This window comes from Arabidopsis thaliana (genome assembly GCF_000001735.4).
Source record: "Arabidopsis thaliana chromosome 1 sequence".
Classification (NCBI taxonomy): domain Eukaryota; kingdom Viridiplantae; phylum Streptophyta; class Magnoliopsida; order Brassicales; family Brassicaceae; genus Arabidopsis; species Arabidopsis thaliana.
This window is the reverse complement of record NC_003070.9, coordinates 4,893,664-4,907,331: the sequence shown is the minus strand read 5'-3', so window position 1 is coordinate 4,907,331 and position 13,668 is coordinate 4,893,664. Positions and strand designations below refer to the sequence as shown.

Sequence of the window (13,668 nt, the reverse complement as noted above, 5' to 3'; positions counted from 1 at the left end):
AATCTTTTAGTTGTTTGAACTCTTTGAAGGCCTTCACTTTTATGTTTTCTCGTAAAATTCATCAACTAAACTATCGAATTTAATTGTAGTTTTTATAATAAAAAATATTGGAAAAGAAAACAAAAGACTAGCATATTCATTTATTATAAAAATAACAACGAAAGGAGAGTAAACAAGAATTAGAAAATGTACGTTGGATTGGAACAAAAAGAAATGGGCGATGGATATTGGCAACACTTCATTGGTGTTTTGTTAAAGAGGGTACATGACAAGCAACGTGATTCAACGGCCATTATTCGTTTGATTTCGATTCTTTAGGTTTCAAATTTTTGAATTTTCCCAAAATTAATTTCTTTTAATCTCAAATGCAAAGTCATGTCCAGTGAGCTGTTTCAATTTAATTTAGATAGACCCAAACGGAAAGCTCCCACCAGTCACGACCAATGCAATTAATTTTGGTAACTACTTGCTACCCTCTAGTCTTTAGTGTGTGTGTGTACAAATGGAATAAACAAACAAATAAATAACTAAAGTAATTATCCTTGAAGTCATTAATTTCTCTCAAATTTATCTACTCTTTCGAGAGAATAATTAACTTTTGAAAAATTAAGCCGGATTAGTGATTTTCTTTTTATTAGTCAGAATGATCATGTATTTATAAATATCCAAGAGAGAAATTTCAAAGTTTGATTTTATTTGGAGAAAATTCAGTTTTGACAACAAAAACAAGAATGAATAGTTGATGAATTATGAATTGTCGAATTTTAATTGGAACATGAGATACAAGCGGTACATTAGCGCGTGGTGCCTTGGATTTGAAATTTAGACAGCGAAGCACTTCTGACATATCACATTTTATGAGCAGTGGATGTAAGAAAATTGTAGTATTATTTTACTGTTACTTAATTGTCTTTTGTCTACATCCTTTTGTGTAATTATATTTGCTTTTAATTTATTTTCTAGACTATATAGTTTTAGGCCCAAGTTTAATTCTCTTCTCAGTTTCTAGTTTGTATTTTACTCTAATGAAGTGTCAATAACATATAATATTGACATAACTTATAATAAGTGTCCAAACAAAGGAACATTTCCTAAAGCTTCTACCCAATTTCATGAATCTTCTCTTTTGTTATTAAGTGGGAGTTCTCTTTTAAGATTGATGTGAATTTCTTTCTGAAACAAAAAAGTTTCTAATTGGATCATAACTATACCAAAATTATCACACGTGATTTTTTTTGTTCTGCATGAGTATAATAAATATAAGGATTCAACTTAGTAATGCGATCAATGCGATTAAACTTAACGTTATAGTTTTATGTTTATATGTTAACTTCATTTCGAAAATTTCGGTAGCATATATATCAAGATTATTTCTTTTTGTTTTGTTTTGTATTTTATTTTTTCGATTTCACTCAAGTTTCTTTCGAAAAGACATATATTAAAACAAGTTATCAAAAAAGAAAAAGATAAACAGTGAGGTCAATCTTGGTCCAGCCCAGTTTATTATTTTTATTATTAAATATAATATCTCTAAATAATAGTACTACCAAGTACCAAGTATCAAAGTTATGTATATTTATTAGTATTTGATAACAATAATAACTATATATATTTGCTCATTAACATGTTTGCGTACGATCGTACGTACGTGTTGTATGATTCTTCGATCACCGGACTCGATTTTTCTGAATGTACGTACTAGTGCATATCAAGGTATGTAGAATACATTAACAATATTTTGAATGAAAACGATCGATACGTGAATTAACGTAACTATCTCAAGTCTCAACGGAACCGTCGTAAGTACGCGCAATAAATAGGTAGATGTATCAGTTATAAAATATGATTATCGATTTGTAACTGAATGATGTATACACATGGAGACAGTGAGACTGAGACACATATATGTCCAAATAAAAAGCACATAGCATTGCTGACAAGTGCATGTCAAGGAAAAATCAATGGGTTCAATTTTAGTAAACCAAACAAAACTCTAAATGCAATATAATTAAGCTAGTATCAGGTTAGAAAACGATGTTTTGAACTGTTAATACTATTAGATTCGGATGTTTTGGCGGGGAAGAATCAGTGATTCACTGCTTCATTCTGTTCTCTCCACTACAATATTATTGACTTACTGTACATGACATCACCCACATTTCTCAACACTTCAATCATCATCAGTTCATTCATTTTCAAATAATAGAGGTGTATGTAACTAGATTCGATGCCTAAAATCGATAAATATTTTGAAACAAAAGATAATAGATTTTTGAGGTAATCTTAAAAACCAATATAATGTGGAAACCTACTTAGTTATTACATTCTTATAGATATTACCATAAGGTGGTAGCTTGCGTAATTTGAATTGACTTATTATGTTTCCAATGTGTACAAATATTTGAACATCGTATAACAACAAAAACTAGTTTTTTTTTTTTTTTTGGGGACAAATAACAAAAACTAGTCATTCTCACAAATTACTAAATAAACAAAGGTGTGTGTATATATGTTATGGAGCAAAAGGGTCGGTGGTATGAGAAGGCCCACAAGCAGACACCGATAGAGTTACAAGAAACCAAAAAAGGACTAAAGTCTATGATAAATAATGGAACCCTAGGTAAAAGCCTTCCTTTTTTCTTTTTTTTTGTTCAACAAAAGCCTTCCTTTTAGTTCACATTTTACACTACTACTACAAACTCATTCACTTTTTAATTTTCTTTTAAAATTAATCCAACGAAGTCTTAGGTCTTTATAATATTCGATGCCTTTTAAATTTTCTTTTACTACTTTATCTTCTTCTTCTTCTTCTTCTTCTTTTAATCCTTTTTAAATGGATACATGAACGTGTAATTGGATGTTGATTTTGCTGTTAAATGATTAACTGAATATCAATCATTTAATTGAATGGAAACGTTTTCCCCCTTTTAACTTTTCTATTGGGAAAACAATCATTTTAAGAAAGTCGAGATGAGCAGATCGTCGTATAAGTCGAGATTAGCAAATCATGTCTTAAGTAATTTGAGATAATACTCATGTAAATATTATGTATACATTAAATATCTGTTAAGGTTTGGTTTTCGTAAATATGTTCAAGATAGTTTTTTAAAAGGGGAGAAAGAAAAGTATTCCCTCCACCACATGGGTCGTTCTCGACTCTTTATGCCATTTTGTGTGGCTTTTTTTGGATCTACTGTGATTGAGAGTGAACATACATCTTCCATCACATCTACAATCCCATTGGATCAATACCTAATGCTTTTGAAGCACCTGTTATCTCCACTAGCTCTCGGATTGTATAAATTTGCATAAATACTCTATACACAATATTGATTTCCATATTATGTTGAGTTTATATCGACGTCAATTTAGGAGAAATAAGACTGAAAATATATTTTATTGACAAAAAAAAAAAAGACTGAAAACATATTAATGAAATATGCAAAGGGTCCAAATAGAAAGAGTGATTGAAAATATTCTATTTTTTCCAAGGCTATGGCCAACCCTATGTGGACTTTGCAGCAAATATTTTTGACCAAGTCCGTGACAATATTGTCATATTATTCGTCATAAACACAGTAAATTTAATTTAATTTAATTAACTAATACATATGCATAATATGGCATATATTTTTTCTTACTTTGTGTTCTAAAGAGATTAAACCTTATCCTCATCATGAAAGCAACACTACAATGTATGGTCTACTTAGCATGCATCTAAAGAAAAAGAATTGAGCAGTGGTGAATCCTCTTTTTATTTTTCCAACAGTGAATCCTCATTGTTTTATGGACTTCTACTTAACTAAAATTAATCATCGGAATGAAATACTTAAAACTACATATATATTATGTTTTGATAATCTATTACTACAAAAGTTTCCGTTAGTTTTAATGATAAGTGGGATAGTATGCGAACTTGTGAAGATCCACAATAAAAGTGGTGACTCAAATATTTTGACAAACTTTGCACACAAAAAAAAATATCTTGACAAACATAATCAAAAGATTAATACATTGATAATCATAATTAATATATAAACAAAATAACTCAGCAAAAAGTATGTGTCGATGGTGTTAGTTGTTGGAGGGAATGGCCCAAGTTCCCAGAGAGATTGATTATAGTTTTAATGAGATGAAAACGTTCGTGGGGCTCTTTTTCTGATCACATCATGCCCAAGTAGGAGCGGTCTCCAAATCATACCACTCACCTCCACGTGTCTTTCTTCTCTCTCCCTACGTCGCTGCCCACTACGTCTACATGTTAAACCAAAACAAAAATTAGCGACTTCGAAGAAAACTGAGATTTTCTGAAAAGAAAAGAGTAAGTGATTTTCTATGTTATTGAAATACAATTAAACAAAAAAGAGAGAGAGTTATATCTACGTAGATCGGATACTACGTGATTATTCGATTCCGTTTAACGATTCTTCAGAACAATTGTATTGGTATTAATTATTATTATATACACACGTTACTATAGATCGTACGTAGTACGGTAGTAGTAGTTACGTACGTATGGTTATGCGTTAATGTTATATCTTCCTGTTTCTTTAGTCTAATGGTCATGTACCATTTCATCTCTACTTATATAGGAATTCGAACTCACTCAATGCATGATAACTTTAGAGGATTAAACCATTTTAAGTCAATTAATTTTGTCACGTAGAAAACATATATACTTAAAATTTCTAGACTTTTACTTAAAATAACAGTAGAAAAGATACTTAAAATTTCTAAGACTCTTACTTAAAATTATAGTAGAGAACAAAATTTAGATCATATTTTATAATGCAATGTATATCTTTTGACCATCATCCTATTCTAACAAAAAAAAAATATTTTATATAGATATGTACACTTTTATATACTATAGTACAATTAGGCCGTGCCCGTGGATTTCGGTTTCATGCGGCTCTCGTATCATCACTAAGTTGCCTTTTATCTTTTATTCGCCACATCGTATAGTATGGACTCATTTTATATAACAAAAGTCGATTCATTTGGTTTAAGGGCTCAGCTCCCATACCTCTTGGGTTCTAGACTTCTTCTAGTCAAGGCAGAGGAGGAGAGGGGAAGACGATAAATATGATATTTTCCAAAATGAAGGCTCCATAATATCTGAATTTTAACGAACATTTTATATCTTAAATACAGTATATTGACAGTTCCGAAACATATAGAGTAATATAGACAACAACAAAAAGGTTAGTTTTTAGAAAAAAAATTGGATCAAAATATACACACACCTCAAATTAATCCAGAAAACACGCACTACTATTTTTTATTTTTTCCGGCATTTAAAATATAAACGTTTAGTAGAGGTTAACTTGCTTGGGATTCCTACAATCGCATGGGGCCTCACTCATATTGGAGCCAGCTTTACTTCTTCTTTTAAAATACTTCCTCCTATACCTACAAGGCTACAACGAAAAGCTCTTATATAGTCTCAGGAATCCGATGTCCATTTTAATTTTAGTTAGTCCTCCGTTATCATTCGATTAAGGTGCCCTTGATCATCAGATTTTCCTTGTATATATTATATACACTAACCTTTCTATTTTTAGTTTGGCTTTATACTAAGGTTTCTTATCTTTTAGATATGATCACTCTAATTTCTTTTCATTGCTTTATATATATACTGTTTTGTTAAAGTTAGCATATATATGGATTATCCTTCTGAAATTATTCAAAATGATCTACCAGCAGAATTTTTCAGTTTATCTGTTATATGAGGAAACAATGGGAGGGTGTAAGAAAGACATTCTTGCACAATTTAAGGATGCGTGTTAGCCTGACATTTGACAAAACTTCTACTATGCGCCGCCCTTTTTCTATTTATTTTAAAATTAAAAAGACTGACCAAATTCAGAATTAACCACTTTCCTTTTTGAGATAAAGTTAATAGTATATTATAAGGTTTTTGCTTTATATATAGATTCTAAGTTATCCGAAGAATTCAGCTGATATTGGATATTGATCCCATATTGTATTTTGGATTTCTCGTGAATACGCCATTTTAGAGGTATGTATGTGTACGTATTCAATACGCGTACTTGTTTACCATGTAGACATGAACTTTTACAGATGCGCACAGCGCACGGACATGTAAGTGCACATATGTGCCAATCAGCCCATTCTGCCCATGCATGTGAAACAATGTGACATAAAGCTTGGGAACAAAGAGAGAAATATGAATTCTGCAAAATGTTCCTTTTTAATTGAAAGTTGCTGGTGGATAGTGAGCCATCTATCTTTACGGTGTATATTTATGCTTTATATGCAACTTCTATGAACTCACATTGCGAAACCAACTTCTAACACTATATTTTGGAGATAATGTATTCATATTTCGGATGTTTCTCTAAAAATAGTGCATCATTGGAGTGGAGATATAAAAACTATGGGTGTTATTGGTTATATTTGTTAGAGTAAAATAAAATATTACTCTAGATTCGCCTATGATTCACAGAAAAAGGAAAAAAAAAGGTTTGAGCTGAAAGTGTCGAAAACTTTATAATTTTTTCCGCTACAAAACAATTAGAGAAAATGGACAGAAATAATTACGCCAAAATCTATTTTTATTTTACTCCCACATCTTTTTGCTTTCACCATATCACACCCTATATGTGATTAGAAAACGTATAGGATAAACAATGAAAGAAGACAACGGGGTATGATAAACAAAGAATAAAAACAAGAATAATATGGTCAAAATTGGGAAATGGGGAAGACTACATAAGATTTGATGAGAATGTGTCAGAGGCAGAAGCTTTAATAAGACTCCCTATACATACTCATCAACCTTCTCTTACGAAATTCTCTACTAATATTTTTTTAACAAATTTTAGTGGAATCCAATGGAGATTATTAGATTAATATGGTCAAATTTAACAGATAGGACCATATGTAGTTCTTATTAATTAGTCTTTGAACTACTAGAATTAAAGTACTAACAAAGGAAGCTATTGAATATGTAATCCCATTTCTTGTATTTGAATCCGTTATCCCATAAAAAACGTAATCATATTTTCATATGCGAGTATAGAAATTAATGTGGGCACATTATTCAAATTATACATTTTCGTTTGCCCATTTGTATAAACTTGATAGTTTTTACTTTTTAGAGATTAATTTGCTTATGATGAATCTTGGTTATTAGAAAAGTAGAAATAAATAAACGTGTATATAAATTAAAGATAATTGACGCTATTTTGAACTTGAATAATTAATAAATAACTTTGGGCTGTTTTTTTTTTAATCCAAACTTTGGGCTGTTAATCCTCTATATTCTTAAAATGCAGCCATATGAATAAAAAAGAAGAAGATAGTATTAATATCCATGCCATTTCTCTAATCTAAAAGAGGACTACCTGCCGTTTCAACATTAACCAAACATCACGCCGTTTCTTATTGTAGAGCTAAAATCGCGCGCCGTTTAGATACGATCGTCTTAACAATACAGAGATGAAGAAATCAATAACAAATGAAAGAACATGGAAAGGATTCGATTTGTACTGAAGAAATCACAACAAGAAGAATCAATTTTGCCCAGAAATGAGAAATAATCAAAAGCCTTTAGCACCAGATTCTTTCAAAACAGCAGGTTGATCAGCCATAGATAAACAGTACTTAGCAATCTCTCTGAACTTAGGGACACTTCTCAAATCCACTTTAGTTCCATCTTTCAAAGTAATGATGATATCTCCCCATTCTCCGATGAACCTCGGCACAACTTGAACGTCTTTTATCACTTTGTACGAGAAATCGCTCCGATCATCTCCGGTGAGTCCCGAAATAACCGTCACGCGGAGGTTAGTGAACCTGTAACGAAGGTTAAAAGCTCGAGACACTGCAGCTAAGGTTAGTGGGAGCCAAAGGATGGTTAGACCTAGAATGAGATTGGCTAATAGATCTCCGTAATGAGCTCCGCCGTCGAAGTAGACTGTTTCTTTCTTCGCCGGTTTGGAATCGGAAGGAACGGTGGATGCGGATGCGGAGGAGGAAGCTAGGAGCAATCTTTGAATGTGTCTTTGTGGTAGTTTCGTGGAGGGAGACAATGAAGAAGCGGGGAAGGAGAAGGTGGTTGAGAGGAGGAGAGATTTGCGAACGACGGAGGTTACGGCGGTTGACGGCGGAATTGAGGAAGAAGCTGCCATGAGAGAATGATTTGAGTGACTGGAAGATTTGGAGTGAAAAGATGATGACTTCTCTGTTTTTTGGATTTGATTTTTTGGCGCAAATTGTGCCACGTGGCCTAAGCTCTATGGATACAACATCTATCCAAATATTGAATCAATATCAACCATAGAATGATATAAATCAGAAATTATATAAGAAAAAAGATTATGCTACTAATGAAGAGTTAAGATGTAGGTAATGTAACCAAACTCTATATCAGCATCATCATGTGAGAGTATACTTTGATAGATTTCTATATGGTATTCGTTTTGATAAAATTTGGTCTTATCACACTTCATGAGCCAGTTATTCATGATCAGCTTTGCATCATATATATTCACAGACGAATACGGTTCTGAATCGGGCCATTGGTCTATTCACTGCCTTGAGCCGCGGGTACCGAGATCAGATGCGGCTTTAGCAGCTCTCTCTAATGCACCAGACAGCCAAAGAGCTCCGCTGGAGAAGTAACTGCTATTGACAACACTAGTTGCAGCTGCTGCCGCGGTTCTTCCTGTGGCAAAGACAGCTGATTTAGCTGTATCTGAAACATGATACCTTTGGTCAGTCATTCTAACAGCTTCAAGTCCGGTAAAGATTTTGTCAGTAAGACCAATCCTCTGTTCTAGTTGAGATACTCTAGCCACCGCTGCAGCTGATACGCCGTGGGATTCATCAAAGGCTTTAGCTTTGCTTAAAGCGTCTTTGCCTAGCACGAATCCTGTGGCAAGCATTATTTTCACCACTTCTTGAGCTTTTGTCACTGCTTCTCCAGCGTTGAACTCGCTTCGTTGAGCATAATGCTACATGATTGAAGAACGAATAAGCTTTAGAATTGAGACCAAGCATCAAACTTCAACATAAAGACTACTGAACCAGTGACCGTTAGATTTAACTATTTTAACAAAAAAAGAAGACAGAAAGATCAAAGTTGAGAGAAGTGTCAAAAGCGATACATACTTGTGAGTCCGATTCATCTTCAAAACCTCGCGAAGTCGCATTCCAGAAATCGAACTCTTCGTGATGTTGTCCCCAACGAGTTATACAAACACGCTGATCCAATATCGTTGCGCCCTGAAGATATCAAAGAAGTGAGTGATTTCTCAAGAGACATCCAAAAAAGATAGAAAGAGTGAATCAAATCCAAACTAACACTTACAGTGAGTAAAACAGCAGTTTCTTGAGAATAAGAATCCTTAAACATCACATAAGCAGTACAAGCTTGCTCACCCGACCTAGTCTCATTAACAACATTACAAAGTGTACTCTTTTGAATCCAGAATAAGCAAACAAACAACAAACTTGCTAAAAAGTAAAAAGACTCACCTGACAATATCAATATCTTGGATAGTACCAGAGAAAGAGAAGAAATCGATAAGATCATTATGAGTAACAGATGGAGATAACCCAGTAACTTCAACACCATATCCAAATTGATGATCCATCTCTGCTCAATAAGCTAAAAACAAAACAAAAAACCTAAAAATTTCAACATATCCTAAGTCAATAAATTAAATTACTTCCAGTTCGTGATTCAACTTTGGGAACTACATAGAACTTTCCGATTTAGCTTTACATGATTTGGGATTGAAATTTTCAAGCGAAATTTGAGCAAGGACAGATTGCCAAATATGTTCAGACCTAAATCGTTGATTCACTAAGCTCTAGAGAAGAAATTTAAGGAATCGAAGAATAGAAGTTACCTGTTGTAGTTGTTGTTGACCAACGGAGATCACACACAGAGAAGCTTGAAAGAGAGACAAAGGTGATGAATTGATGAAGTTGATGATGTGAGTGGGAAAGAGAAGGACTACCTTTTCAGTGAACGAAAAAGACGCAATTTTAAAAAGCTAAAAACTGCGCCGTTTAGTAACTCAATGTTGGGCCTTTAATGTCTTGAGTTAGCCCATATCGTTAACGGTTCTAAATGTAATAAAAAATTCTACATGAAAGGCCCAATGTTGTTTGATTATTTTCCAGTCTCAAACAACCCATAATCACAAATATTTTTTGAAACATAAATTTTCATCTTATGCTATTTTTTATTTTAAAAATCAGTCTTTACATATTAAAATTAAATCATTAATCATTACTAAGTGTTTGTACAAGAAGCAAAAATTAACAATCTATAGACGATTTTGTTTTTTTTCAGCAACGATTTTAACATTCTAGAACCTTTTTTATACCTTAGTATTGCATGTATATATAAAAATTGGAGTAATTTTAGATATTATCTGTCTAACCGTCCAAAGTCCAAACAGGTAAAAGTTCTCTAAGTGATAACTTTTTAAAATCTCTAAAGAGACAAATTTGACAAGTGTATGTGATATAAATACTTATGTTACTGTTAATACATGAGAGAAATTCAACGGAAAAGAAAGTTAGACCATTTTCATTGGGGGTTTTTTATAAGAGTTTCTCACAATTAAAAAATAAAAATAATAAAAATGAAGGAGAGAGAGTAGAAAGTTTCTTACTTGAGAAACTCTGAGATATTCTCTACAATCCATCATGATAATTCCCTTTTAATTATTGATTCAACTTTTTAATAAAAATATTTTTTTAATCAAAAAATCAAATTATAATATAATATTAATTTTTTTTTGTTTGAGAAACTTTGTGGGTTTTTCATGGATGGAGATGCCCTTAACTAAAAAGGAGAAAAAGAAAAGACGTGTGCCTAACAAATGTTTGATGTAATTGGTAAAAAAACGCAAAGAACATTATTATTATTAATATTCTTTGCATATGAGCCGTTGGCCAAATCAATACTTACGTCTCTCTTTCTCCATCTCTCATTGTCTCTTTCTACTTCTTTCCACGGCCACGTCCGTCTGTCAAAATTTACTAGTTTTTAATTCAGATTGATCTAGTCAGAATCTACTTTTTTTTTATGTGTGTGGTTCATGTTTCTATATTCTGACCCCTGCTGCAGTGAATTGCTATTTATGTATTTTTCATGCAAAACCAAAATTCACTGCTGGAAATGTATATTTTTCATATATGTAAACACCAGATAGTTTAATTTTGTTTTTTCACTTGTCTACCAAAATTAGAACTTTTATTAAACAACAACAATAAGGTGCTTGCGACTATAGCTTTAGAAGTTCAAGTATATGGATTATGGAACTTCTAAAAATTGCGACTATATATAAGCAAAAAACATATATTTAAGAAAAAAATAAATGTTCTAAATTACAGGAAATAGTTGAATATTGGTCCTCCAAATACAATTATCTTCACCATATATGATTATAACAATAAAATATAAAAGGTTGACCATTGACTAATGTATATATTCTATAGCTAGGTTAGACGTTTTGATTCGGATTTTGAATTTCATAGTGAAAGATTTTGATATTGAGTTGACGTCAATTCGGAGATCTACAACAAGACTACAACGTGTTTTATCAAACTCACCTGTTTTTCTTAAATCATAATTTTCTTTGTCTTTAATTGACTCGATTAGTCGATTCAAATATCACATTCCAAGTTGATATCTCCCAATTTTCCTCTATTGTTAATAGAGTTTGTTTATTGTTATTATATTATTTGTATCTAGTAAGCTTTTTTCATATGTGATTCTTAATAAGTGTCTTCTAAGATTAGTCGATGATAATCTTTGTCATTGTTCCACAAATCATAAATTATAAGCGTCAAACCTGAAACAATTTCTTTTGTGTGGTAGAATTCTGGAGTTCTGAACCTTTTTGTTCTACACATTTTTCCATATCCACCGAAAACTAAAACGGCCGAAACCAGAACAAACAATTCTTAGATGTTAATCATGTATTGTTTACTCTTCGTATTTGCCTGATGGTCAGCATTAACCAATACTTCAACTTGCAATTATGACCAAAAGAAACACAAAATGTTTTCATACGATCCCATTAAAGTGAATGTATTTAAGATATTTATCATAATGTGTTGTTTATATACCATATATTATGTTATATTATCCATAGACAGCAAAATTTAGAAGACTAGATATAAGATGTGATAAGTTAGTTACATTCAAATCTATGTAATCTTGAGTTTACGAAGAGCACGTGTTGAAATTCGACGTTGACTTGAATGACAAGGCATTGCCAAAAGAGAAGAAAAGAAGAAGTAAAGGTATTAGGAGCCACCACGTTATCTCCTTACGACGGATAATTCAAAACAATTAGCTGGTATAACAGCTATTCAAATACACACACAAAAAATCTTTTTCGATATTTTTTGTAATGAGAAGAAAATATTGTAATGTGCTGCAACTTGCAACTTGTAATGATCAATTTTCAACCTAATACTTTTGTTGGCAATTTTGTCTTTTTCCTCAGTTGTGAATACAGATGTAGCCTGGGCTTTCACGCGTCGGATAATGGCTCGTAAAGTAATGTAACTCACATGAGAAGGTATATCAACTACTCGAAAATAAATACAAACAAAATTTTGGGGATTCTCTTTAGCAATCTTATACCCATTCTTATGTAACACAATACTCAGATTCTTAATAACACTTTCACATATATAAATTAGGAATGTAGTCATCAATTAAGACACTTAATATAAGAGAGATTAATGTGGAAAGAAAAGGAATGTGAACACACAATACAAACAGATCACGTGGACAGCTCTTAGGACTTCACTTTCAGACACAAGTCACTAATAAGATACGCCAAAAAAAAACAGTCACCTATTCGATAATTTTAGAAGAAAATTCGAAAGCAAAAATAAATAAATTTATATTTAACCTTTCTCCAACCAATATTCATTTTGTTTTTGTGGTCAAAAGTCAAAACCAATATTCATTGAAAACGAAAAGATAATGAAACTTTACCATATGAAAATACAAACAGCTCTGTAGAATATATATATATTTTTATTAATTAAGGGTAACTGCATTTCTGCTGAGATAGTATTAGATAAATATCGTTGAAAGGTAACGGAATTTTAAATTCATAGTTATTGACCTTTGACTCCAAAAATCTTATCAAACTTGGAAACTTTGATAGAACAATACGTCACAAACATTATCGAAATTCAGTAAATACAAAATGGTTATTATTAACACCACAATGTCTCAAAGATTAAATTTGTAATTTATTTATAAAGTAGTACATAAAATATGGATCTTAGACCTCTTCTATACGATGTCAACTTCAACGATTTTTTTTTTTTTTTCATTTTCATTGCACCTTGAATTACTTATGAAAAGGTTTCACGAGCTTGGATAATAGTCAAAATACCGTGTTAACTGTTAACGATACCATACATCTCGCCTTAAGAAGATAAAGCAAAAACTAAATAAAAAGATAGATATAACAAAATAAGAGAAAAAACACAGTTTAGAAAGATAGATATGCAAATGATTTGATTAGATTACTCACAAATTCTAACGACTGATAAAGCTCTTTTCTACCGTCCAAATAATGTTTAAAGATGGCCTTCACACGTGGCAATTAATGAGTGGATTACAGCTGCCAAGATGCAACTCGCAATATAATA

At 31.9% G+C, this 13,668-nt stretch overlaps 2 protein-coding genes and 2 long non-coding RNA genes across 4 annotated transcripts; 1 reads left to right on the top strand and 3 right to left on the bottom strand.

The window, feature by feature from the left end:
* Positions 1-3,855: 3,855 nt before the first annotated feature.
* On the bottom strand, positions 3,856-4,413 carry AT1G05067. The gene has a single exon (NR_138829.1). It is a non-coding gene; the product is annotated as an other RNA (long non-coding RNA).
* Positions 4,029-4,343, top strand: AT1G05073. Its single transcript, NR_138830.1, has one exon. It is a non-coding gene; the product is annotated as an other RNA (long non-coding RNA).
* Positions 4,414-7,277: 2,864 nt separating the features above from the next.
* Positions 7,278-8,287, bottom strand: AT1G14345 (NAD(P)-linked oxidoreductase superfamily protein). Its single transcript, NM_101301.5, has one exon. It carries the CDS (start codon positions 8,154-8,156, stop codon positions 7,566-7,568), a length of 591 nt encoding a protein of 196 aa, NP_563947.1. The 5' UTR covers positions 8,157-8,287; the 3' UTR covers positions 7,278-7,565.
* A 9-nt stretch (positions 8,288-8,296) lies between these two features.
* Positions 8,297-9,986, bottom strand: AT1G14340 (RNA-binding (RRM/RBD/RNP motifs) family protein). The gene is made up of 5 exons (NM_101300.4): positions 9,882-9,986; positions 9,505-9,637; positions 9,338-9,413; positions 9,139-9,252; positions 8,297-8,981 (listed from the first exon to the last, which is right to left on the bottom strand). The coding sequence occupies exons 2-5, from the start codon at positions 9,621-9,623 to the stop codon at positions 8,556-8,558; spliced, it is 735 nt and encodes a 244-aa protein (NP_563946.1). The 5' UTR covers positions 9,624-9,637; positions 9,882-9,986; the 3' UTR covers positions 8,297-8,555.
* Between the last annotated feature and the right edge of the window lie 3,682 nt (positions 9,987-13,668).

Bases quoted from the DNA above. Each gene is read 5' to 3' on its own strand.
- AT1G14340 (NM_101300.4), bottom strand. From the start codon at position 9,623: ATGGATCATCAATTTGGATATGGTGTTGAAGTTACTGGGTTATCTCCA. The intron at 9,414-9,504 runs GTGAGTCTTTTT...TAATGAGACTAG, and splicing joins CAAGATATTGATATTGTCAG to GTCGGGTGAGCAAGCTTGTA. The intron at 9,253-9,337 runs GTAAGTGTTAGT...TGATATCTTCAG, and splicing joins AAACTGCTGTTTTACTCACT to GGCGCAACGATATTGGATCA.
- AT1G14345 (NM_101301.5), bottom strand. From the start codon at position 8,156: ATGGCAGCTTCTTCCTCAATTCCGCCGTCAACCGCCGTAACCTCCGTC.